We start from the raw sequence: 23395 nt of genomic DNA on the forward strand, positions 1-23395 counted from the left end.
CTCTAGATTCCTTCTTTTGTTTCTCTCGTAATTGTACGCTTTCACGATGCTGCCTAATTTGTCAATATGTGTCAGAGACATTATCAAAGAAGAAGATACCCTTATGAAAAAGACGGAGTAATTCCTGTTTGATGCTTATGCAATTTATCTTTTGGTAGTTTGGGGCAACTCCTGCGTCATATGAACACCAAGTCTTCTGCATGATAAATATATATAGAGACGTGGACATGATGTTGGATTTTCTTAAGGAAAAGTATCCACACAAAACAAATTTATGCATATGCTGTGATACTTGCATGACACTGTGTTGGCAACGCGCAGTTGCCGGCAATACAGTTCCGCAGCCCGGCTTGTCACGGCCTGCTGCCGCATATCAACAACTTGTGACAACCATTACTCCCTGTCACGCTCACCTAAAATGAATATCAATAAAAGGTCTTTTTTCTTAAACTATTCCATGGAATGCTAGTGGGCTTATAATGTGACAACCATTACTCCCTGTCACGCTCACCTAAAATTTTTCTACTTTGTTAATAAGAAAATTCTGAACAAATCTTAGATTAATCCCTAATGTTTCTACAAATGATTTCTTTGAGTATTTTAGTCTCCAACATTTTAATTTGTAGTTAAAATAATCTTTGTTGAATGAAAATCATTAATCGACTAAGATTAACACATGTTGTTGACGTGACATTTCACATTTGTTTAATTAGTACATGGCACATGTTAAATAATCACTTTAGTGACAAGACACATGCTACATTATCATTTCGAGTGACATAATATATATTACGTCAACAATGAAATACATGTGAAAATGATACGTCAACAACATACATTGATCATTAGTCAACTAACCGTTTTCATTCAACAAAAGTTATTTTGACAAAAAGTGAAAATATTAGAGGCTAAAATATTACAAGATAAGGTCCCAATTTATTATTTGTACAGATATTAAGGGTTAATTTTGTTGTTATGCCCTCCCTTCAAAAAAAAAAATTCCCAATGCAAGTTGCCATTACTATAATTGAAGGATCAAAAAGGAAAAATTTATGGTTGGAGGGACTCTTTTTGGAGGTGGACTGGGAAGGTTCCGCCAATAAAAGGTTTAATACTTGCTGACTGTGTTGCTCTAACTCTTCGCTTTTATTGAAATACTCATGTCCAACCAAGGGTTCTCCAAATGCATGAAAAAACTTGCACACGAAATCGAACATAACTGATTCTGAGTAACATAGCTTGCTGATATTGCTAATGTGCACCACTTTCTGCTTCTGCCTCTAACTTGATTTGTCAGTCCTTACCTAAAACTAGTCAGCCTTTCCTTTGCCCACCTCTTCTTTTCCATTTTGACACAAGCGGTATTTGAATCTTTAGGCATGGCAGATTCTACAAAGCAAACATTACTTATTTGATATAGGGTATGTTATATCTATCATATGCTTAGCGATACTCTCAAGTCTATCATTAAAAGTATGTGTGCTGAAGAGAACAAAAATATTTGGGTTTTATCTTATCTAAAAACACATTTATATTAGCATTATCATATCAATGCTGTTGTCAAGGTATTGAAAACACTTTCTGATATAACAATCATATTATTTACTTGACAATTGGTATTACCATCGACTCCTTTGCCATAATAATTTTGTTCATTGTGAATGACTGATGGGTTACTACCATGTTTAGACTGAGCATACCTTGCTGGCGCAGAATCTGCTAAGAACTTGCTTGTTCGATTTTTGTTTAATCAATTCATACCAACTGTTAAAGCATACTGATGTAAGTTAACTTTTAAGCTTTCCTTTCAAGGCTAATTTTAAGCTTCCTTTTCGATCTCAAGCCATTTACCTCTTTTTCCCATCGTGGTGCCTGCACAAGCATTGGATTTTGTTATGTCTGCATTGCAACTAACTGACCCTATGGTGAGAAGTGGGATTAATAAGGATATTTACTCAAGTGGACATGGTATTATGCCAGTGACGAGTGCATGGACCGAGCATACCATGCTGGTGTAGAAACTGCTAAGTACATGCTAGTTTGATTTTTGTTTAGGCAGTTCATACCAATAGTCGACTGTCAAAGCAGACTGCCATAAGTTGTTTGTGTGATTCTCACGCTCTACATGTATTTTGACCATTGCAAGGTGGATGTGCTTCAGTCATTGAGCTCTATTTGTATGTTACATCATTGAGAAGCCTTGTATATGAATGGTTCGATCCTTAGCTATCCTTCCTACAGGACATATTTATTTTTTTCTAACAGTTTCCGGATCAACTGGCACAGATAAAAAGGTTGGTGGTAACTAATAAGCTTTTGAATGTATGTCCTTTCTGATGAAAATAAAAGATGTATTATACAGATTTCATGCATAATGTCAGTTTTCTTCTGCCCTTAATTGCCGTCCAAATATTAGATATGAGTATCTGTGTAACGTGTACAAATTTCAGACTTTGGGAGAAAAGATATTGCAGTTTTTTAGCATTTGTTTTCTCCAGGACTTGCAGGAAATCATTTTATCTGCTATGAACAGGTTAAATCATGGCTTAGTATGTCAGTTGTGCGAATATTCCTAACCAGGGAAAAATTTTAAATTTTAAAGGGAAATGAAATTATAAAATTTTAGAGTAAACAACAAGATTGATCACTTTCTTTAAGTATACTTTTTCTCATTAAATTAAAAAATATAATATTTGGTCGTTTTTATTTTTATTTAAATAAGATGTGATCACTTAAAATTCTATCCTTATATTTTTTACGGATTATTAACGTGTTATATTGTTAAAAGAGTAAATTACACAAATGGTCACTGATAGTCATTAATATTAAAAAATTAGAGGAATTAACATACCAAAAATGAAATGAGATGCAAATCTTTTCATCTTCAACCTGTTAAGTTCATGTTTAAGCATGTGAAAATCAGCATTTTTATGCTTAAATTTCTCTCTTTTTTATTCCTTGCTCCCAGATTTTGGATCAGTGTTTCTGAGAGATGAATTCAACAATCAATTCTACTGCTGACCGAAAAGTTGGAGATGCAACAGCTGCTGCTGATCAGTTCCCTGCTGGTTTACGTGTTCTATTTGTTGATGATGATTCGACTTGTCTTATATATGATATTGGAACGGATGCTAAGAACTTATCTTTACGAATGCATTTCTTCTATTCTTTTTTGTCTTCAAATCTTCCGTTTTAATTACTATTTTTTTCACGTCATGATTTGTATTTTTGGTTTCGAGTTGTGAATTGGGGTTTCCTTGTTCTTGCATTTTGTTGAATTTATTTGTGGGTCCATAGTGAAAAATCAAAAGAAGATGACCAAATCATGTTGTTACATGGTGCTTGCGATTACCAAATCAAACTGGTTCGTATCGATCGCTGAAGAACATGTGGTTCGAAAGAGGAAGAACGAGTGGAAGGACTTTGGGCAATGGAGAAGAGTAGAAGGAGATCTGCAACTAAAACAGTCCGATGATGCGGAGTACTCATCCTCTGCTAGTGAAGGTAATTGGAAAAGCTCGAAACGGAGGAAGGATGATGAAGATGAAACCGACGAGGGGTGATACATCGACGCTAAAAACTAGACGAGAAGGACGATGAAGATGAAAACAAAAATTTATTCAAATATTATTGATAATTTGTTTAATTTATACTTTTTAATTTTATATATTCAGTGTTTATATATCCTTTAAAATGACAATTACCTATTAATGATCACATCTTTATTAAATAAAAATTAAAGTGATCAAATATTATGTTTTTTAAATTTAGTGAAAAACGTATATAAAAGTTACGAAAGTGACCAATCTTATAATTTATCTAAAATTTTAAGGGTGAAAATATATTTTCAATAGAAAATAAAAAAAAATAAAAAATATATAAGAATTTAAAATTTGATCGCTTCCTCTCGGTCTATCGTGCTCTTTATCGTGCTCTTAACTAAGAATTGTTTGAGAATACATGTTATGTTATTATAAGGGTGACGTAGGACATATGGAAAAACATGTGTTCACCATTATGCAATCTTTAACTAAGCATATTTGTCATGTGGAGAAGGATTCATCCACGAGCCATAGCCGTCATAACTATTGTTTGTTTTGTGTTCGGACCCAAAATTAAAGTATATACAAACTGAATCAAGGACGAAAGTCCATAATTAATATCGAAAACAGAGATAAATACATGCATCTTTGTCCCCAAGATTTGTGTAGGTGTTTTTCTCAGAACATGTACGAACATGATCCTTAGATTAATACTAACAAATCTGATTCATGAGTGTCGGAAACAAAATCTACTTCCTCCGCAACAATAAGATCTAAAATGTCTGGTTTTGTTTACACATGATCTTCCTGCCGCATGCATTCCTTGATAGTTTAACGGCGTAGGTTTAGGGAACCACAACCCTAGAGGCTGCAAGCTCTTTTTTTTTCTTTCTCTTTTTCTAAACGTGGATTGCCGATGATGATCGAGCTGGATATATCCAGGCATTGAATATGGAAAGTTGTGGAAAGAATAATCCAGGGTGTTCTCATTAGGTTATGGAAGGTGGTTGCATGTGCATTTAAGTACACTTGGCCCTTCCCCATTCCCTTGGAAACCTTCCATGAAACTCTCAACTTTGTGCTGCCATTATATATATTATTTGAGGTTATCCTTATTGCCCCCATCACCATCAAAGAAGCTGAGAGATTTCGGGATATCATGTCAGAGTCCAATGGTTCATCAGTAAAGCGCCATTTGAGGTGCAGATCGAGGAGGTCCGGTTACCGAAGGGGTTCGAATTCGAGCCCTTTCCGAAGGAAGGTAAAGAGGTTGAAGAAGCTGATTCGGAAAAAGGAAGCCGTGGGTTTGGATGATCTTTTCAGGGAGACGACTGAGTATATACTGTGCTTGCAAATGAGGGTCAAGATTATGCAAGTTTTGTTGAAAGTTTTGACAGGTTATAATGAGCGATTCATTTGTAAAGGATGGATGATATTCATATTCCTTCCTTTGAGTTTGTTTTATTATAAATCTTAGGATTCAATTGTAGAAGCTTTGAACATCCTATTTGTGTGAAAATGAAGCTTAAATATATACAAGTTTATGGCAAAACTTTCGATATAATGTTCTCGAATAAATTAATTCACGAGATAATGCACTCCCCAGATTAATTGCTCAAATAGGGTGAAATCCACAGTGTTGGCCGTAGGTCGCCATACCATCCGGGCGACCTATTAGGTCGCTATTTCTTCCCGGCGAGCTACGAGATATTTTGCATGTGCCATGCACGTCCCAACACGCTTGGCATCCGAGGCCATCCGAGCGAGCTATGCGAGAGCATCCGAGGCCATCCGAGCACATCCGATCGAGGCCATCCGAGGGGTAGGTCGCCATGCACGCTGGGCTAAGTAACAAATATTACCTACATCGGTAATTAGGCTTTCATACGATTACCTAAATTTCCCTTAGTAACAACGATTACCTACATCGGTAATTAGGCTTTTTAACTGCACGAAAATGGAGGTCGCCATGTATGCCGAGCGACCTTATAGGTTGCCATGTGATCTCGGCGACCAAACTGACGGGATGCCTAGTTACCGATATAAGTAATGAAGCAGCTCACCACAGCTTGCAGGGACGACATGGCGATATGTTCAAACCATAGATTTCACCCTATCTCAACAAATAATTTTAATTAGGCTTTATTTCAACTAATAATTTTTTTCAAAACTCTACATCAACAAATCACCCCCTAAGTTTGTATCTTTAATTACGGTCTTTGTTGAGTTGGGTCCTCGAGGAGCATTCATTTCATATATGACATCACCTTAGATGGATCGTGAGGTATTAAGAAGTACGACAGCATCTATGAAAATTTCAAATCTCCGTTTAATTAGACGTATTTTTTTTATATTTTTATTGGTGATTTAATTTAATATTTTTAATATTTTTAATTCTATTTTTCTTTATATAAAATCTTTTGTTAATCTTTAAACATCATAAAAACGAATCTAGGATTTTACGTTAGAAGATAAATTTATATTAAAAAATAACGATATAAAGATTACTTATTGTAAATATAAAATATATATCTAAATTATAAGGGAATTTAAAATTTTCGGTTCTTCGTCTGAGTGAAAATCACCAATATTGGATGCAACCATATTAACATTTTATATTTTAAGGGTAAATTATATATTAGTATCCTAACTATCATTTTTATTTTATTTTGTCATTCAATTATTTTTTAAATTATATTTAATGTTACATTTTGATATTATTTTGGTAACTTATCATTGAAAAATAATAGAATTAATGATGTGATAATTTTTTTATTTTTTCAATAATGATGTGAAATTTTTTTATGATAATACATCAACATCACCATTAATTTTTAAAATATAAATAATTAAAATAAAATTAAAACTAAATGTTATGTATATAATTTAAAAATAAATAATTAAATTACTGAAATAAAATATAAGTGATAGTTGAAATAGCAAACCGAAGTTTACATCGAAAATATAAAATGTTAGTGAAAAAAAAGTATTATCTTTGAGAGCCGAGTGACAAACTATTTGGTAGGCATACGTTTCACTAATTTCAGGGTTTACCGTTTACTCGAAAAACCCTAGAAACAGAAAAGAAAGGGGGAAATCAACTTCAAGTAATGGTTTCACTAGCCAGTGGCTCGGCGGAGCCTCTCTCTGCATCGGGACGGAGCGCAGAGAAGCTGAGTCTCCCCTCCCTCCAATCTAAAATGAAAATTGACCCGGAAGGCTACGATAAGGAGCTCAGTCTCATCCGCAGCCAATTCTATTCCGCTCACGAGCTTTTCCAGCAGCAAGCGGCTCTCAACTTCTCCTCCATCAGTGGCGTCGGTGCGGACCCAACTGTGGCCAAGGACCTCGCCGACCGCTCCATGTTCTTGGCCCACGTCACGTCGTTTTATCCCAAGCAGCTCGCCGAGTTCCCTTCTGATCTCGCTGCTTTTCTCAAATCATCTGCAAGGACTCTTCCATCGGGTCTTAGGTTCCACGTCACACAAGCTCTCATTCTCCTAGTTAACCGGAAGGTGATTGAAAAAATTAGTTAGCTTTTTTTTGTTATCTATATTCGTAAGGTTAAAAAAATTGTCGAGTATTAATCTTAGATGTTTTGGTTTGACTTGAAAATTTGAATTTTGGCATTTGACAGATTATTGATATAAAAGACACTCTAGCGTTGTTCATGGAGTTGCAGATACTAGATGATAGGAATTTGAGGAAATTAGCTTTTTCTCATGTAGTTCATAGTATTAGAAGAATGAACAAGAATCATAAGAACGAGGCCAAGAATCGTGCCCTCCAGAATGTCTTGTTTGCATTATTGCAGGTCTTTAAACAATGCCATTTTTTTCAGTCATAGTTTATTGTTGGTTGCCTTTTTTAATATATTTTCTATATTTGTTAAAGCAAGAAGATGAAGCAAAAGCAAAAAGGTCTCTTATTACATTAAGTGAGCTTCATCGGAGAAAGGTTTGGTTTGATGATAGAACAGCAAATGCAATTTGTATGGCATGTTTTCATTCATCTTCTAGGTATATATGATTTCTCTATGGTTAATATCTGTTGTTTATGATGTTGAGTTTTAGTAAGTAAATTATTTGTATTTGATTTTGCAGAATAATGATTGCTGTTCTCTCTTTTCTTCTTGATTATGAAAAGATTGAAAATGATGATGAGGATACAGATGATTTAAGTAGTGAAGATGAAATGGCTAAAAATCCCCAAGTTGTCATCAACAAGGAGACTGCTTACAAGGTTATTTGCATCTTCTGATCCAAATTCTGTTTTTTTTTATTCTTTTACCACTCTCCTTTGCTATTAGTGCCAACTCTGAAATTTCCTTGATTCTACCAGGGGCTCTACACTCCTCTTAGCTTTTGTAGGTTTATGATGATACAAATAAGTTTTAGTAATTGAAATATATATGTATGTATGTATGTATATACATGGCTGACGTACGGAATATCATTGCCTAGCAGTTTGTGTCTTTTTTATTGTTATTTAAAGAACAGTAGCTGCTTTCTGTTTTCTTTAGATTACAATATATGTGGTTGGTTTTATTGTATTTCAAGGCACATCATAAGGGTACAACTGCTAGCAAGAAGAAAAAGAAAGCTAAACTACAGCGTGCTATTCGTAGCATGAAAAGGCAGCAACGCCTGTCATCAGAATGTAGCAATAATAGTTATTATTCACCCCTTTACCATCTAAAAGATGCACAGGTTTGACCCTTTTCACACATTTTATGAATTGCATTTGCTGTAATATTACATTTTTGTCGAAAGCATAAGATTCTGTTTTGTACACAGGGATTTGTAGAAAAACTGTTTTCTCGCCTTCAAACCTGCAATGAACGATTTGAGGTGAATGCTTTTCCCGATGCTTCGAATTTGGCAGATTTTACCCTACCTCCTGTAGAAATTATATTTTTTCCATCATTTTTATCCTACCTGATTGTTTAGTTTTTATATTTCCTTCTGAATTGAATGTCTGACTTCAGGTTATGAAAGCTTTAGTTAGAGGTTCATATGCAGTTTGTTTTCACCTGTCAATAAACTCTTAAATTAAATGCCTCATTGATTTTGAGTTCCCTCCCCTGTTTAACTTCAGGTTAAAATGATGATGTTGAAAGTGATTGCTAGAACAGTCGGCCTTCACCGCCTGATATTATTAAATTTCTACCCTTTTCTTCAAAGATATGTTCAGGTATGCTGTCTTCGTTCAAGTGTTCCGTCATAAACATAAAACTTGCTCTGGTTAATACGAGCTGGGTATCTTTGCAGCCTCATCAAAAAGATATCACTAATTTACTTGCAGCAGCAGTTCAGGCCTGTCATGATATGGTATGGTTTTCCATTTGATTGTTTGAATGTCTCATTTTAACTATTAGCTTTTTATTTCCCTTCTTACTTTAGCTTTCACTGGTTTCCTCTCACCAATTTGAATCTTGTTTAAGCAGGTTCCTCCTGATGCAGTGGAGCCATTGTTCAAACAAATAGTAAATCAATTTGTACATGATCGTTCACGACCAGAGGTACTGCTTGTTGCTTAAAAGCTGCTCTATAAATCATTTTTCTTTTTACTGACTGATTAAATATTTGCGTGATGTTCTAGGCAATTGCTGTTGGACTGAACGTGATAAGGGAAATATGTTTGCGCATGCCATTGGTAACTATCAATGTCATTTGGTTTCTGAACCCATGGACTCATTAATACTACTTTCAGCACTCCCCTGGACAAAACTAACACATACACAACCTTCAATCGACCCTATAAAAATACTTTCAAATATTTGATATATTTTAGGTGCTTCTGTTAAAGTGAATCGATTGCTATAAATTACCTTTTTATTTCATGAGTGCATTCATTTATGCATGTTATATTGCTTAAAATCTTTGAAGACAATCATTTGTTTCTTGATACTAGCTGATGAATGAAGATTTACTACAAGATCTCGTATTGTATAAAAAGTCACATGAAAAGGCAGTTTCAGCTGCAGCTCGCTCCCTTATTACTTTGTTTAGAGAGGTATTTTTGTCTCTCCATACTTTTTTGCGTGCAGATGCCTGGTTCTCTAACATTACATTTTCTTTTTTGTGTTCATTCACCTTGACTGCATAATTCTCCACTTTGTTTTATTGTCAGATTTGCCCTTCACTGTTGGTTAAGAAAGACCGTGGCCGTCCAGTGGACCCTAAGGCAAAACCAAAGGCATATGGAGAAGTCAATATCCTTAGCAATGTTCCTGGCATTGAATTACTGGAACATGGAGATGAAATTGATGGCAGAGAGGATGATGAAAGCGGAGATGAGGCTGCATCTATTAGTTCTGATGATGACAATGGAGGCAGTGATGATGAAAAAAGTCAATATACTGCTGATGGTTCAAATGAGGATGAGGATATAATGGATGAAGAAGATGCCGGGAATGACAGTATTGATGAGGATGAGAGTGATAGCAATGATGCCAATGAGGAAAATGATGATGGGGATAACATTGAGACTGAGGAGTTGGATGCCGAAGAGGATGATGACTATGAAGATGTTAGTGATTATTCAGAGCCAGATGATGGTGCAGTAGATGGTGGGAATGAAGATCCAAAGGCAAAGGCAAGAAAGAGAAAATTGTCTGATTTTGAGGGTCAACTTGTTGCTGCTGATACAAGTCTTCGAGCTTTAAAAAGGTTGGCAGAAACAAAGATGAGTGGTTCTTCATCAGACTTAGCAGATGATATTCTCTCTGATGAGCATTTCCAAAAGATCAAGAAACTTAAGGTATGTTAATTTTGTTCTATCAGATGTAAGTCCAAGTTGATGCCTAAAGTGTTATCTTGCGCAGATCTATTTACTATCCTATCAAAAGAACTATAGTTTGTTGCAGAAGTTCGGACTTGGTAAACTCAATTATTATTATTTTTGTTTTTTTTTGGGGGGTTGTCTTCATTTATCTTATCAGGCTAAGAAGGAAGCAAAAACTGCATTGGCTCAACAAGGCTTTAAGATTCCAAGTTCTGATCAACTAAGTTTCAAACGAGTGGATCCTTCAAAGCTTGAAGTATGTCTTCTCTGTATTGATAAGCACATTTTCCCAACTAATTACTGTTCCTTGTAAAAAAATGTATTATCAAAATTTTATCTGTGCTTCATAGGCCCATGTTCGACTCAAGCTTAACAAGGAGGAGAGACTGGCATTAGTAAAAGCAGGAAGGGAGGACAGAGCACAGTACCAGGCTCGAACTGCTATAAAACAGAAAAAGGTAATTTCGATTTCTTTTTACGTTTTATGGGTCGGTTTTCCAGGATGTTAGCAACTCACTTTAGTAAACCAATCAACTATAGCATTTGAAGTTTCCCATTTTTGAACTTGTTTTAGACATCTTGGCTTATCTTGTAAGAGAACGAGTCATTGCAGTTAAGAAGAAAGTTTTGAAATTGTGGTGCTAGTTGGATTGTTCGTATAATCCGCTAAGCCATTTGTTTTGTTTCTCGTGTGGTGTTGTGAATGCAGACGGGTGGTCTAAGCAACCGCCAGAAGGAACACAAAAAGTTTATGCCTCTTGCTGCGAAGAAAGCTAAGGCGCAAAGATCTCGACAAGAAAAAAATAAGAAGAGGTCGCATTCCGGCAAGCAGTTCCGTGGGAAGAAGGCTTGGAAGCAATGATAACATCAGGCAAAGCATTGATAATACCATTTCCACAGAACACAGCAAGCTTGGTTAAAAGTTGAGATCTTCTGGTTATTCTTTTAAATTTCATGTTATAATATTATTTCTCTTCTTACAACCATTATGTTATTGTGGCGTAAACGCCTATTAGCGTAGGAGAAATGTCGAGAGTATTTCTCACATGTTGCGCTAGTGTTTTTCTTTTTGGTAACTTGTCAATCATGTTTACATTTTTCATGCTGACATTAATACAATATCTTATTATTATTATTATTATTTTTTATTGTATATATTTTGAAAACTTTTGTCTTTCATGAGTTTGAATCTTATTATTATTTAAACATATTTTCAGCGTAATTAATATTGTATTAGAACAATAATAAAATATAAATCCTCCTTTGATTTTTGCATAATATAATAATGAGCTCCCGATTTTTACTTTCTGTTATATGAAAATCTATATGAGAATTAAATTTACATAAAATGATTTTTTTTATAAATTTAAATTGGTCATAAGAATACGTAATTAAGGATGGATAAATTTCAAACAATATTACTTTTTAAAATTTTGAGTTAATAAAGACCAAATGTGCAAGTAACGAATAATAATTTTATTAACGCAAAAGAGTATGTGAGGCCTCACGCTTTTCAAAAGAAATCAATGCAGCTCTTATAATTTTTTACACTCAATGTGACCCTCAAACTTAGAAAACAAATTTAATGTGATCTTTTGACTAACGGTTTTCATTATTGACCGTTACAGTGCTGACGTGGTGGTCTATAGTGGCTGGTGATGTGGCAAATGGGCTAGATTGATTTTTTTGTCGAGTTCGAGGGTCGAATTAGATTTTTTTAAGTTCAATGGCTTATTTGATTTTTCTTCAAAAATTTATTTTAAATTTTAAATTTAAACTATACAAATATAGAAATTTGATTCATTTGAAAAGTTGGATAATTTGGATTATGAATGATATGCTAAAATTGAAGGTGCAAAAGGTATAAAATTTTTAAAGATTGTGATGAAAGAAATGAAAGAATTTGTATAAATCAGCTGAAAATAATTAAAATATAAAAATATCAATTTATTTCTTTAAGTTATTTTATTTAATTATCGATTGAATATTAATTCACTTGAAATTATTATTACAATTAAAAAATAAGTATTTATATGTATTTAAGTTTATTATTTTAAACTTAAAGGTTGAGATTTAAAAATAATTTAAGTATCATAATTTTAAAAAAATATTCCCGAGCAAATATATTTGATCGGGTGGTCAAGTTGCTTATTTTTATTCTTCATATTTCCTTAGTAATTTAATTTTAAATATATATATATTAGTTTTTTTAGTAATTTAATTTTTATTTTTAGTATTTTTATATTTAATTATTTTATATATTTGTATAGTTTAAATTTAAAATTTAAAATCTAAAATAATTTTTTTTCTGAAAAATCAAATAAGCCTTTGAACTTTAAAAATATCCAATTTGACCCACGAACTTGACAAAAAACCAATTTAGCCTATATGTCATGTCACCAACCATTATGGATCCTCACGTTAGCACAGTGAAGTATCTCGTCAATAACGATTAACGATGAAAAAAAGTTGGTCAAAGAGTTAAATTGAGTTTATTTTCTAATTTTGATAGTTATATTAGATGAAAAAAATGAAGAGGACCGCATTGATTTTTTTCAAAAAGTATGAGGGCCTCACATATCCTTTTACCTTCTATTAAATGTCACATCAAATTATTTGTTAAAGTAACTTAATAAGAACTTGATTCATCAAATTAAATCTTTGTAATTAAGTGAGTGATAACAGATGTTATGAACTTAAAAATATATATGATGATCTATCATCATGATGCATGCAGACCAAGTCGTACGATGCGAAACTCACCGTCTTATCACTGCCACACATGTCCTACATCCACGATATTGGCTAAACTCTCGAGATAATGTTCTCGAATAAATTAATTCACGAGATAATGCACTCCTCAGATTAATTGCTCGGGCGATCTACTAGGTCGTCATGTCTTTCCGACGAGCTATGAGAGAGATTGCATGTGTCATGCACGTTCCAACACGTTGGGCATCCGAAGGCATCCGACCGATGCCATTCGAGCGAGCTATGCGAGGGCATCCGAGGGCAAGAGGAATCACGCGAGGAGCAGGAGGAGTGCATGGCGACCTACAAGGTCGCCAGGAGTGCATGGCAACCTATGCTGGAAAGCTGCCACGCCGTAGGTCGCCCGGGAGGCATGACGACCTACGGCCAACACTGTGCAATTCACCCTATTTAAACAATTAATCTTGGGAATACGTTATATCATTAAATAAAATTTTCGAGAACATTATCTCGAAAATTTTGCCCAACGACATTCTTGCCTTGTCCTTCTCTTCCGTATATACATAGTCTGTTTGCTATGATAAATATCAATCAACTGAGAAACTCGAAGAAACGATTCTGATGATATTGGAGTTTTGAAATGGCTATTATTATTACACTTTTTTGGGTTTGGATATGAGCTACGTTAGCTATAATTCTTCGAAGAAGCTAATAATACCCTTGAAACGTCGCTGCGTACGGTCGGGATCCAAGTATCGTCGGCATCAACTTCCCCGCTTCCGTTTCTCTACGGAATGGACCCCACTTCTCGCCCCACCGTCGTCATTGACAACGGTACTGGGTATGGTTCATCTTCTGGAAACCGTAACAGGAATTCATCTTCTCGCCCCACAATATGTTTCATCATCTGTTCTTTTTTGTTGTTTTTATTATTGAATGTGCCCTCTTTTTTATTTGTTGCAGTTATTCTAAGATGGGATTCGCGGGTAACGTGGAGCCGTGTTTTATTCAACCAACAGTAGTAGCGCTTAACGATTCGTATCTAAACCAGACAAGAGCTTCCTCGAAGCTAAACATGGCTAACCAATATTCAGCTGGTGTAATGGCAGACCTCGATTTCTTCATCGGAGATGATGCACTGTTGAGATCGCGAGCGAGTAATACTTATACCCTTAGCCATCCTATTAACCACGGCCAGGTGGATGATTGGGATGCTATGGAACGGTATTGGCAGCACTGTATATTCGCTTATCTACGTTGTGATCCTGAGGACCATTACTTTTTGTTGACCGAGAGTCCACTCACTGCTCCCGAGAATCGAGAGTACATGGGTGAAATTATGTTTGAGACGTTTAATGTTCCGGGGCTTTATATTGGTGTGAACTCCGTTCTTGCTTTAGCAGCTGGGTACAGTACATCTAAGGTCTGTCACTCACTCGTTTTCGACCCATTTTGTTGTGTCATGGTAATGGTATTGTATGCCTTCGTTATTATATTTGTTATACCCCCGTCAAACATCCTCTGAGTATTATCTTCACATTTCAAAATTTTCGGAGAACCCCTTCGTAGTTAGGATTTTGAAAGAATAATTGCGGAGAAATAACCTTAAACACACAATATTCCTAAAAAAAACTGTAATTTCTTGATTTGATCTCTACAGTATTAAGTGACTTGCCATGGTTAAATGCGTCAACTTACCATATTCACTCAGATTGTTAATTTACAAGTAGTAATTATGACTCTATGCCTGACATCGACATTAAGAGTCATTATAAAGCCTCTCGACTAAGATCAAGATAAGAATCTGTAAACATTTATCTCTCACTTATTTCTTTTCTATCTCCTTATGGAGACAAAATATCTTAACATCGGCTAACAATGGTCTAACCACCGACTGTGACTCGCTCAAATCAAAATGAATGAACCACCTACAACCACCGTGACCCATCTGTTACAGTCAAGAATATTACACAATCTAGTTTGAGTCCTTAGGTTGTTAGCATTATTTATAATAATAACAAAAAACATCGAATTGCGAGTTTGAATGTTGGTTCTAGGCGGTTACATATGCAGTAGTAATCACGTGTTGTAGCAAATGCTTTCAGATTTATGTATTATTTATCCAGTCTTTACATTTATAATACATCAAGCTTGGTGGAAATTGTTTATGATGAAGGAATGAGTTGTCTGATATGTTGAAAACTTCATGGTCATAGATTTTCAAGAACCTATCTTGTATTTAGCTTTATACCCTACATAATGTGCTTGTTCCTTTCTCTCGCTAATCATTCTTTTATTTTGATCACATTTAGATTGAACTACGTTTTCTGTAGTGTGATATGACAGGGGTGGTAGTGGATGTTGGAGAGGGGGCTACTCGTGTTGTACCTGTTGCAGAAGGTTATGTTATTGGGAGCTGCATTAAGTCGATACCGATAGCTGGAAAAGATGTTACTCTCTTCATACAGGAGCTCATGAGGGTATCTCTTTTTTCATAACTCTATGCTTTGATATCATTGGATTTCTATTCATACAATTTCAAAGTACTCGAGGGTTATTATCATGTGTTGATGAGAAAAACCACAAATAGAAGAGTAGAATTTTATTAATTTTACTCGTATACTTCTGTACTTTCATTTTTTTTTTTTGCATCCTTCATATAGGTATTTGGGGTGTGTGGAATAATCTGTGGGGAAATCAATGTCATTTGACGTATGTGCAATTTGTTGTTTGAATTTTGTTGCCTATTCTTTTGTTTCCATTTGAAGAAATGCTAGTTTTAGTTCAGCAACAGCTGTTTGTATTTTTGTTTTCTTTTTTCAATTTCTAGAGTTTTTGCATTAGATTATTGTTCTGTTCATGTTATCCCTCGACGAAGATGGCTTTTCCTGTAAAGGCTCATGGAAACTGAACTTAGATATTGTTGGAGTAAAGGTCAGTAAGTGCGGCTGAATAAAAAAAAGAAGGGGCACCGCACAATTGATTTTTCAACAATTGCAAAGTCAGAAATGGGAGGCACGAATTCGGTGCAATTAATATTTTGTTGAAAATGGTATTGGTTTAATTACACTTTAGTCATTGTATTTTAGGGTATTTTTAAATATTAATCATTAAGCTTCAACTATAAATACTCTAGCTCATTCAGCTTCAAAATCATCCCAAAATCTTCCAGTTCTCTCTTAAGTGTGTTTTGTAAACACCTGTAAAATTTCTCTTTAGTGAAAGATCTGCAGCAGTCCGGAGACGTAAGCACAATTGGCTGAACTCCGTTATCAATTTCGGGTATTATTTTTCCGCTTTTATTTCACATTCTCACTAATCTGGTTATAGGGAAATTACTCGTTCTAGGTTTAATTCCCAACAACTGGTAATCAGAGCTTTTGGTTATGAATTTTGTCAATTTTTTGCGAGGTTACTATTCATTATTATTGACGTGAATAGTGAAATTTTATCGGCGATACGAATTTGTCGACGAATGTGTTATAATACACGGTGGTTCGCACAAATTGTCAGAAACGATCCAAAGAAGCCAGATTCGAGTGGGAGCGATGGCTGCAGACGAAGGGAAGGTGAAAATTGAATTGAAAAGTTCGATGGTGCGGACTTTGGTTTTTGGAAGATGCAGATTGAAGATTTTCTGTACCAAAAAAATCTATATCAACCTCTCTCAGGAAAACAACCAGAGGGCATGAAGAATGAAGACTGGGCTCTTCTCGACAGACAAGCCCTCGGAGTTATCCGACTGACGTTATCCCGCAATGTTGCTTTCAACATAGCAAAGGAAAAGACCACGGCGGGTCTTATGGCGGCTCTCTCCAGTATGTATGAGAAGCCATCGGCCTCAAACAAAGTTCATTTGATGAGACGATTATTCAATTTGCGGATGACGGAAGGGGCATCGATGGCACAATACCTAAATGAACTCAACACAATCACAACCCAGTTGAGTTCAGTGGAAATTGAATTCGATGATGAAGTTCGAGCTTTAATTCTCTTATCATCTCTACCATATAGTTGGAATGCTACCGTAACAGCAGTTAGCAGCTCGTCGGGAAATAGTAAATTGAAATTCGACGATGTTCGAGATCTGGTACTAAGCGAAGAAATTCGACGGAGAGAATCGAGTGAAGCATCAACCTCCTCAGCCTTGCACACGGAGTCCAGAGGGAGAACTTCAGAAAGAAATTCAAATCATGGCAGATCGAAATCCAGACGGGAAAAATCCAGAACGGGAAAGAAAGATTTTACCTGCTATAATTGTGGCAAGAAGGGTCACTTTAAAAGAGTTTGCCGAGCACTGAAGAAAAATACCGACGCACATAAATCTGCCAACGTGACAGAGGAGACAGGTGATGCCATGATTCTAAGCGTCAACAGTCCGATTGAATCATGGATCTTGGATTCAGGGGCATCTTTCTACTCCACCCCATGCTGAGAAATCATAGAAAATTATGTCAGTGGTGATTTTGGGAAGGTTCATCTAGCTGATGATGAAACCTTGAAGATCGTCGGAAAAGGAGACATCCGACTAAAGTTGCCAAACCAGACCACCTGGACGCTGAAAGGTGTGAGACATATTCCTGGTCTCAAAAGAAATTTGATTTCTGTTGGACAACTTGATGGAGAAGGATATAGCACAACCTTTTCAGGTTGTGAATGGAAGATTACCAAAGGAGCACTCGTCATTGCTCGTGGTAAGAAAACTGATACTCTCTATGTAACCTCAAATTTAGAGAATATCATTGCAGCCACAAATGCTGATGGAAAATCAAACTTATGGCACCAAAGGCTTGGTCACATGAGCGAGAAAGGGATAAAGACACTTTTGTCAAAAGGGAAGCTGCCGGATTTAAAGAATGTAGATGTCGGACTATGCGAGGATTGCATCTTTGGCAAACAAAAGAAAGTCAGTTTTGCAAAAATTGGCAAGACACCGAAGGCTGAAAAGTTAGAGTTGGTTCATACTGATGTATGGGGACCATCTCCAGTTCCATCTCTTGTAGGCCCACTATATTATGTCACATTCATTGATGATTCTACAAGAAAGGTGTGGGTTTATTTTCTGAAGAAGAAATCAGAAGTCTTTGATACCTTCAGAAAATGGAAGGTCATGGTGGAAAATGAGACTGGTTTGAAAGTCAAGCGGTTGAGGTTTGACAATGGAGGAGAGTACAAAAATAGGAGATTCAAAGATTTCTGTGCAAACAATGAGATCAAGATGGAGATAACAGTTCCCATGACACCACAGCAGAATGGCGTAGCAGAGCGCATGAATAGAACTCTGAATGAACGTGCCAGAAGCATGAGGATACATGCCGGATTACCCAAATTTCTATGGGCTGAAGCTATCAACACTGCAGCTTACCTGATCAACCGTGGGCCCTCAGTTCCTTTAGATGACAGAATACCAGAGGAAGTTTGGAGCAAGAAAGAAGTAAATCTTTCACACTTAAGAGTGTTTGGTTGTATTTCTTATGTACACATAAACTCCGCTGAAAGAAGTAAACTCGATGCTAAGTCCAACAAATGTGCCTTTGTTGGTTATGGCGGTGATGAGTTCGGTTACCGATTTTGGGACTATGAAAATCAGAAGATCATCAGAAGCAGAGATGTCATTTTCAATGAGAATGTGATGTACAAAGACAGGTCAACTGTAGAATCAAGCAGCTCTAATACCAAAGCTGAAACAAAGGAATTTGCTGAGTTCGAGGAGATTTCTAGAAATGATGTTCAGATCAATCCTGAAGCAGTTCAAGAAGAACCAGGCACACCAGAACTGAGACGCTCCTCCAGAATTCCTAAACCAACCCAACGATATTCTCCTTCTTTGCATTACTTGCTGCTGACCGACAATGGTGAACCAGAGTGCTATGATGAAGCAATGCAAGTGGAGGATTCAGTCAAGTGAGAGTCTTCCATGAAAGATGAGATAGACTCGCTTTTGTCAAATCAGACGTAGGAATTAGTTGAATTACCACCAGGCAAGAAAGCGCTCCACAATAAGTGGATTTATAGGATCAAAGAAGAGCACGATGGGAGCAAACGCTACAAAGCAAGATTAGTTGTCAAAGGCTTTCAGCAAAAAGAAGGTATTAACTATAATGAAATTTTCTCTCCAGTCGTAAAACTGTCTACAATCAGACTGGTGTTGAAAATTGTAGCTGCAAAGAATTTACATCTTGAGCAGTTAGATGTAAAGACAACTTTCCTTCATGACGATTTGGAGGAAGAAATCTATATGAGGCAGCCAGAAGGCTTCATAGAGGCAGGCGAGAAAAACCTGGTATGCAGGTTGAAGAAGAGCTTGTATGGTTTAAAACAAGCTCCTAGACAGTGGTACAAGAAGTTTGGTAGTTTCATGAGTAGCAGTGGTTTTACCAGATGCCAAGCAGATCATTGTTGCTACATCAAGAGGTTTGACAACAGCTTCATTATTTTATTATTGTATGTTGATGACATGCTCGTTGCAGGCTCAGATATGCAAGAGATTATAAACTTGAAGAAAAAATTGTCGAAACAGTTTGCTATGAAGGATCTGGGCGCTGCAAAGTAGATTCTTGGGATGAGGATCAAAAGAGCGGGGACTTTGATGTTATCACAAGCTGAGTACATCAACAAAGTACTCTCTAGGTTCAACATGCAAGATGCTAAACCAGTAAGTACACCTTTAGGTGTTCATTTCAGACTCTCCAAAGACCAATCACCAAAGACGGAGGAAGAACGTGCACACATGGTGAAGGTGACGTATGCCTCAGCAATTGGAAGTCTGATGTATGCCATGGTTTGTACCATACCAGATATTGCTCATGCAGTGGGAGCTGTTAGCAGGTACATGAATAATCCAGGCAAGGTACACTGGGAAGCAGTCAAATGGATCCTCAGATATCTGCGGGGTACCACAAACAAAGCACTTTATTTCAAATGTGGAGATACAATGCTGACAGGCTATGTAGATGCTGACTTAGCCGGAAATGTTGACATCAGAAGGAGCACTACAGGGTATGTCTATACTATAGGAGGAACTGCAGTGAGTTGGGTTTCTCAACTACAGAAGATAGTTGTTCTCTCCACAACTGAAGCAGAATATGTCGCTGTTACGGAAGCTAGCAAGGAGATGGTTTGACTCCAAAGTTTCTTGGAAGAGTTAGGCAAGAAACAAGAAAACAATGTCTTGTATTGCGACAGTCAAAGTGCTATACATCTAGCAAAGAATCCTTCTTTTCATTCCAGGATAAAGCACATACAATTGCGATATCATTTTATCCGGTCTCTTCTGGAAGATGGGGTTTTGAAACTTGAAAAGATCAATGGAGCTCAAAATCCGGCAGACATGTAGACAAAGATGGTGACTACAGACAAACTGAAGTTGTGTTCAACTTCAGTTGACATGCTAGAGTAACAAGACTAGAAAAGTTGTTGCATTGATCGAGGTGTGAAGACAAATTAAAATCAATCTTCAAGTGGGAGATTGTTGGAGGAAAGGTCAGTAAGTGCGGCTGAATAAAAAAAAGAAGGGGCACCGTACAATTGATTTTTCAACAATTGCAAAGTCAGAAATGGGAGGCACGAATTCGGTGCAATTAATATTTTGTTGAAAATGGTATTGGCTTAATTACACTTTAGTCATTGCACTTTAGGGTATTTTCAAATATTAGTCCTTAAGCTTCAACTATAAATACTCTAGCTCATTCAGCTTCAAAATCATCCCAAAATCTTCCAGTTCTCTCTTGAGTGTGTTTTGTAAACACCTGTAAAATTTCTCTTTAGTGAAAGATCTGCAGCAGTCCGGAGACGTAAGCACAATTGGTTGAACTCCGTTATCAATTTCGAGTATTATTTTTCCGCTTTTATTTCACATTCTCACTAATCTGGTTATAGGAAAATTACTCGCTCTAGGTTTAATTCCCAACAGATATGACCCTTCTTGTGGTTGTTTTGAGTATGCATGCGTGTGTGTATCTTGGATTTGAGATATGGTCATTGTAAAATTAGTATTCAGTTGTCATGAATTCTTGACCTCTGCAGGAAAGGGGAGAGAAAATGCCACCCGAGGACTCATTTGAAGCAGCTCGGAAAGTGAAGGAGATGTACTGCTATACTTGTTCTGATATTGTCAAGGTTATTTTGCTTTCAGTGGATTGTGATTTTGGAACAGCTCTTAACCTCATGATTCTTACCCGGCTTAGTTACTGTAATGTTCACAAGTTCCAACTTTCGAATGGTGATCCGATAATGACTATTTTCTGGAACTGTCTTAGGAGTTCACCAAGAATGATAACGAACTTGCAAAGTATATCAAGCAGTGGAGGGGTATTAGACTGAAGACAGGGGCACCATACACCTGCGATATTGGTTATGAACGATTTTTAGGCCCTGAGGTTTGTCCTCTTTTTGCTTGCAAAGTGATTTCTAAAGTCTAAGATTGCTGAAACTTTTGGCATTTATGTTGCTGGCTGCCTTGGTGTGCAAGTTTTTCTTGATTCCCTTGAATTTAGATTTCTTCATGGTGTGCTTTGCCCTTTTCCAACTTTGTTTTTCAAGAAACGAAAACTTGAAGATTGCTTGTTGCTGATGCTTTTTCGATGTCTGGTTCAACAGCTTTTGTTTAGTCCGGAGATCTATACCAGTGATTATATAACTCCCTTGCCAGCTCTAGTAGATAAATGCATTCAGTCAGCACCAATTGACACAGGAAGAGCTTTATATAAGGTGAAGTATGCATAGGCTCAAATGCAAATCTTGATTTTTTGCTTTATATAACTCTTTGGCATCTCTTTCACTTTTTGCCTGATATTTCAACTCTTTCAGAATATTGTATTATCTGGTGGATCAACCATGTTCAAAGACTTCCACAGAAGGTTGCAGCGGGACGTTAAAAAGATCGTGGATACGCGTGTTCGGGCGGCAACCGCTCATCATGGTGGGGATATAAAAGTAAGGATTTTGTGCTTGTATTTTCATCCCATTAACATTTTGCCAAAGCTCAGTGCTATTCTCCTTTTGGGGCTTCACCTTGCAGGCAAAACCATGTAGTCAGTCATCCTATCCAAAGATTTGCCGTTTGGTTCGGAGGTTCTGTACTGGCATCGACACCGGAATTCTTCGCGGTACGAATCTCTGCTTCTAAACGAACCTTCTACTCATCATTTATTGCTTTTATCGATATGTAAATTGTCTGATGTGCTTGCCATTACTGTCTCCATGTGCATCATTCTTAATCTTAAGAACTAAACTCCGGTTTTGGCTGAAAGTCTCCTTAACTTGCCAATGTGAAGGCTTGTCATACAAAAGCAGAATACGAGGAACATGGAGCAAGCATTTGCCGTGTGAATCCAGTTTCAAGGGGATGTTTTGAAGCAAATATCCATTTCTCAGCTCAGTATTAACAGAGCCTTCTCCGGTGACCCGCTAATTCGAGTTCCATCATGCACATCGGTTCACTTCGATGATTCCGGCTTTACTCGGTTCACACCGTTGTTATTGCAATATCTAAGAGATTTTAAGGTCAACTGTGTTTAAGCACAATTATTTCCAACTTAACGATCGACTTTGCTCGATTCACATCGTTATTATGCAATATCTAAGAGGCTGTGAATTCGATTGTGCTTAAACACAATTACCTTCAGCTTAGAGATCGAAGATTATAAACAATTTAGTCATTATAGTTTGTAATGAAGTCTTACCCCCCATTATTCCAATTAAATGCACAAATTAAAAGCTTTATAAATAATTTCATGTAGTCAATAATATATTTACAATTTCATCACTTGTTTTTATATGTTGATATATGTGGATATTAACTTTCATATATATATATATATATATATATATATATATATATATATATATATATATATATATATGTTGAAAATTGATAAATTCCCACTGAAAGTTGGAATTGGAAAAAAATCAATTCCACCTAAAACTTTGAAAAAGGGAATGGTAGGCATGAATTAGATGTTGAATATTTTGAATGGAAAAATTAATTTTAGTCATTAGACTTTAGGATATTTATAAGATTAGTCCTTAAAATTTAACTATAAATACCCTAGCTCATTTAGCTTCAAAATCATCCCAAAGCATTCTAGTTTTATTCTAATACTAGAGAATTTAGAGAGTATCTTGAGAGTTGTTTTCTCCTTTTTTATCAAAAGAGAATTATTATTGTTTTCTCCTTGGTAGATCGAGAGAGGTTGTAATTCCTATTTTCTCATAGTGAAATTCTTCTACCGTTGCCCATGGTTTTTACCCTAAATTTTTAGGGGTTTTCCACGTAAATTTTGTGTCTATTTTATCTTCATTTTCATTTTCTCAAATTATCAGTTGCGATTTTGCTCTATCCGATAGCCGTCTTA

The 23395-nt window shown here is 36.1% G+C and overlaps 2 protein-coding genes across 2 annotated transcripts; both read left to right on the forward strand.

Moving 5' to 3' along the window:
* Positions 1-6567: 6567 nt before the first annotated feature.
* On the forward strand, positions 6568-11315 carry LOC120117986 (protein SDA1 homolog). The gene is made up of 15 exons (XM_039138137.1): positions 6568-7057; positions 7180-7356; positions 7437-7561; positions 7646-7784; positions 8102-8251; positions 8339-8392; positions 8640-8735; positions 8813-8872; positions 8989-9063; positions 9144-9197; positions 9456-9557; positions 9675-10304; positions 10486-10584; positions 10679-10786; positions 11038-11315. Exons 1-15 carry the CDS (start codon positions 6653-6655, stop codon positions 11188-11190), a joined length of 2427 nt encoding a protein of 808 aa, XP_038994068.1. The 5' UTR covers positions 6568-6652; the 3' UTR covers positions 11191-11315.
* Positions 11316-13803: 2488 nt separating this feature from the next.
* On the forward strand, positions 13804-22499 carry LOC120117987 (actin-related protein 3-like). The gene is made up of 9 exons (XM_039138138.1): positions 13804-13881; positions 14004-14463; positions 15374-15520; positions 21066-21158; positions 21299-21418; positions 21639-21749; positions 21849-21985; positions 22060-22147; positions 22316-22499. The coding sequence occupies exons 1-9, from the start codon at positions 13835-13837 to the stop codon at positions 22424-22426; spliced, it is 1314 nt and encodes a 437-aa protein (XP_038994069.1). The 5' UTR covers positions 13804-13834; the 3' UTR covers positions 22427-22499.
* Positions 22500-23395: the final 896 nt, after the last annotated feature.

This window comes from Hibiscus syriacus, unplaced genomic scaffold (assembly GCF_006381635.1).
Source record: "Hibiscus syriacus cultivar Baekdansim isolate YM2019G1 unplaced genomic scaffold, ASM638163v2 tig00110325_pilon, whole genome shotgun sequence".
In the NCBI taxonomy this organism is placed as follows: domain Eukaryota; kingdom Viridiplantae; phylum Streptophyta; class Magnoliopsida; order Malvales; family Malvaceae; genus Hibiscus; species Hibiscus syriacus.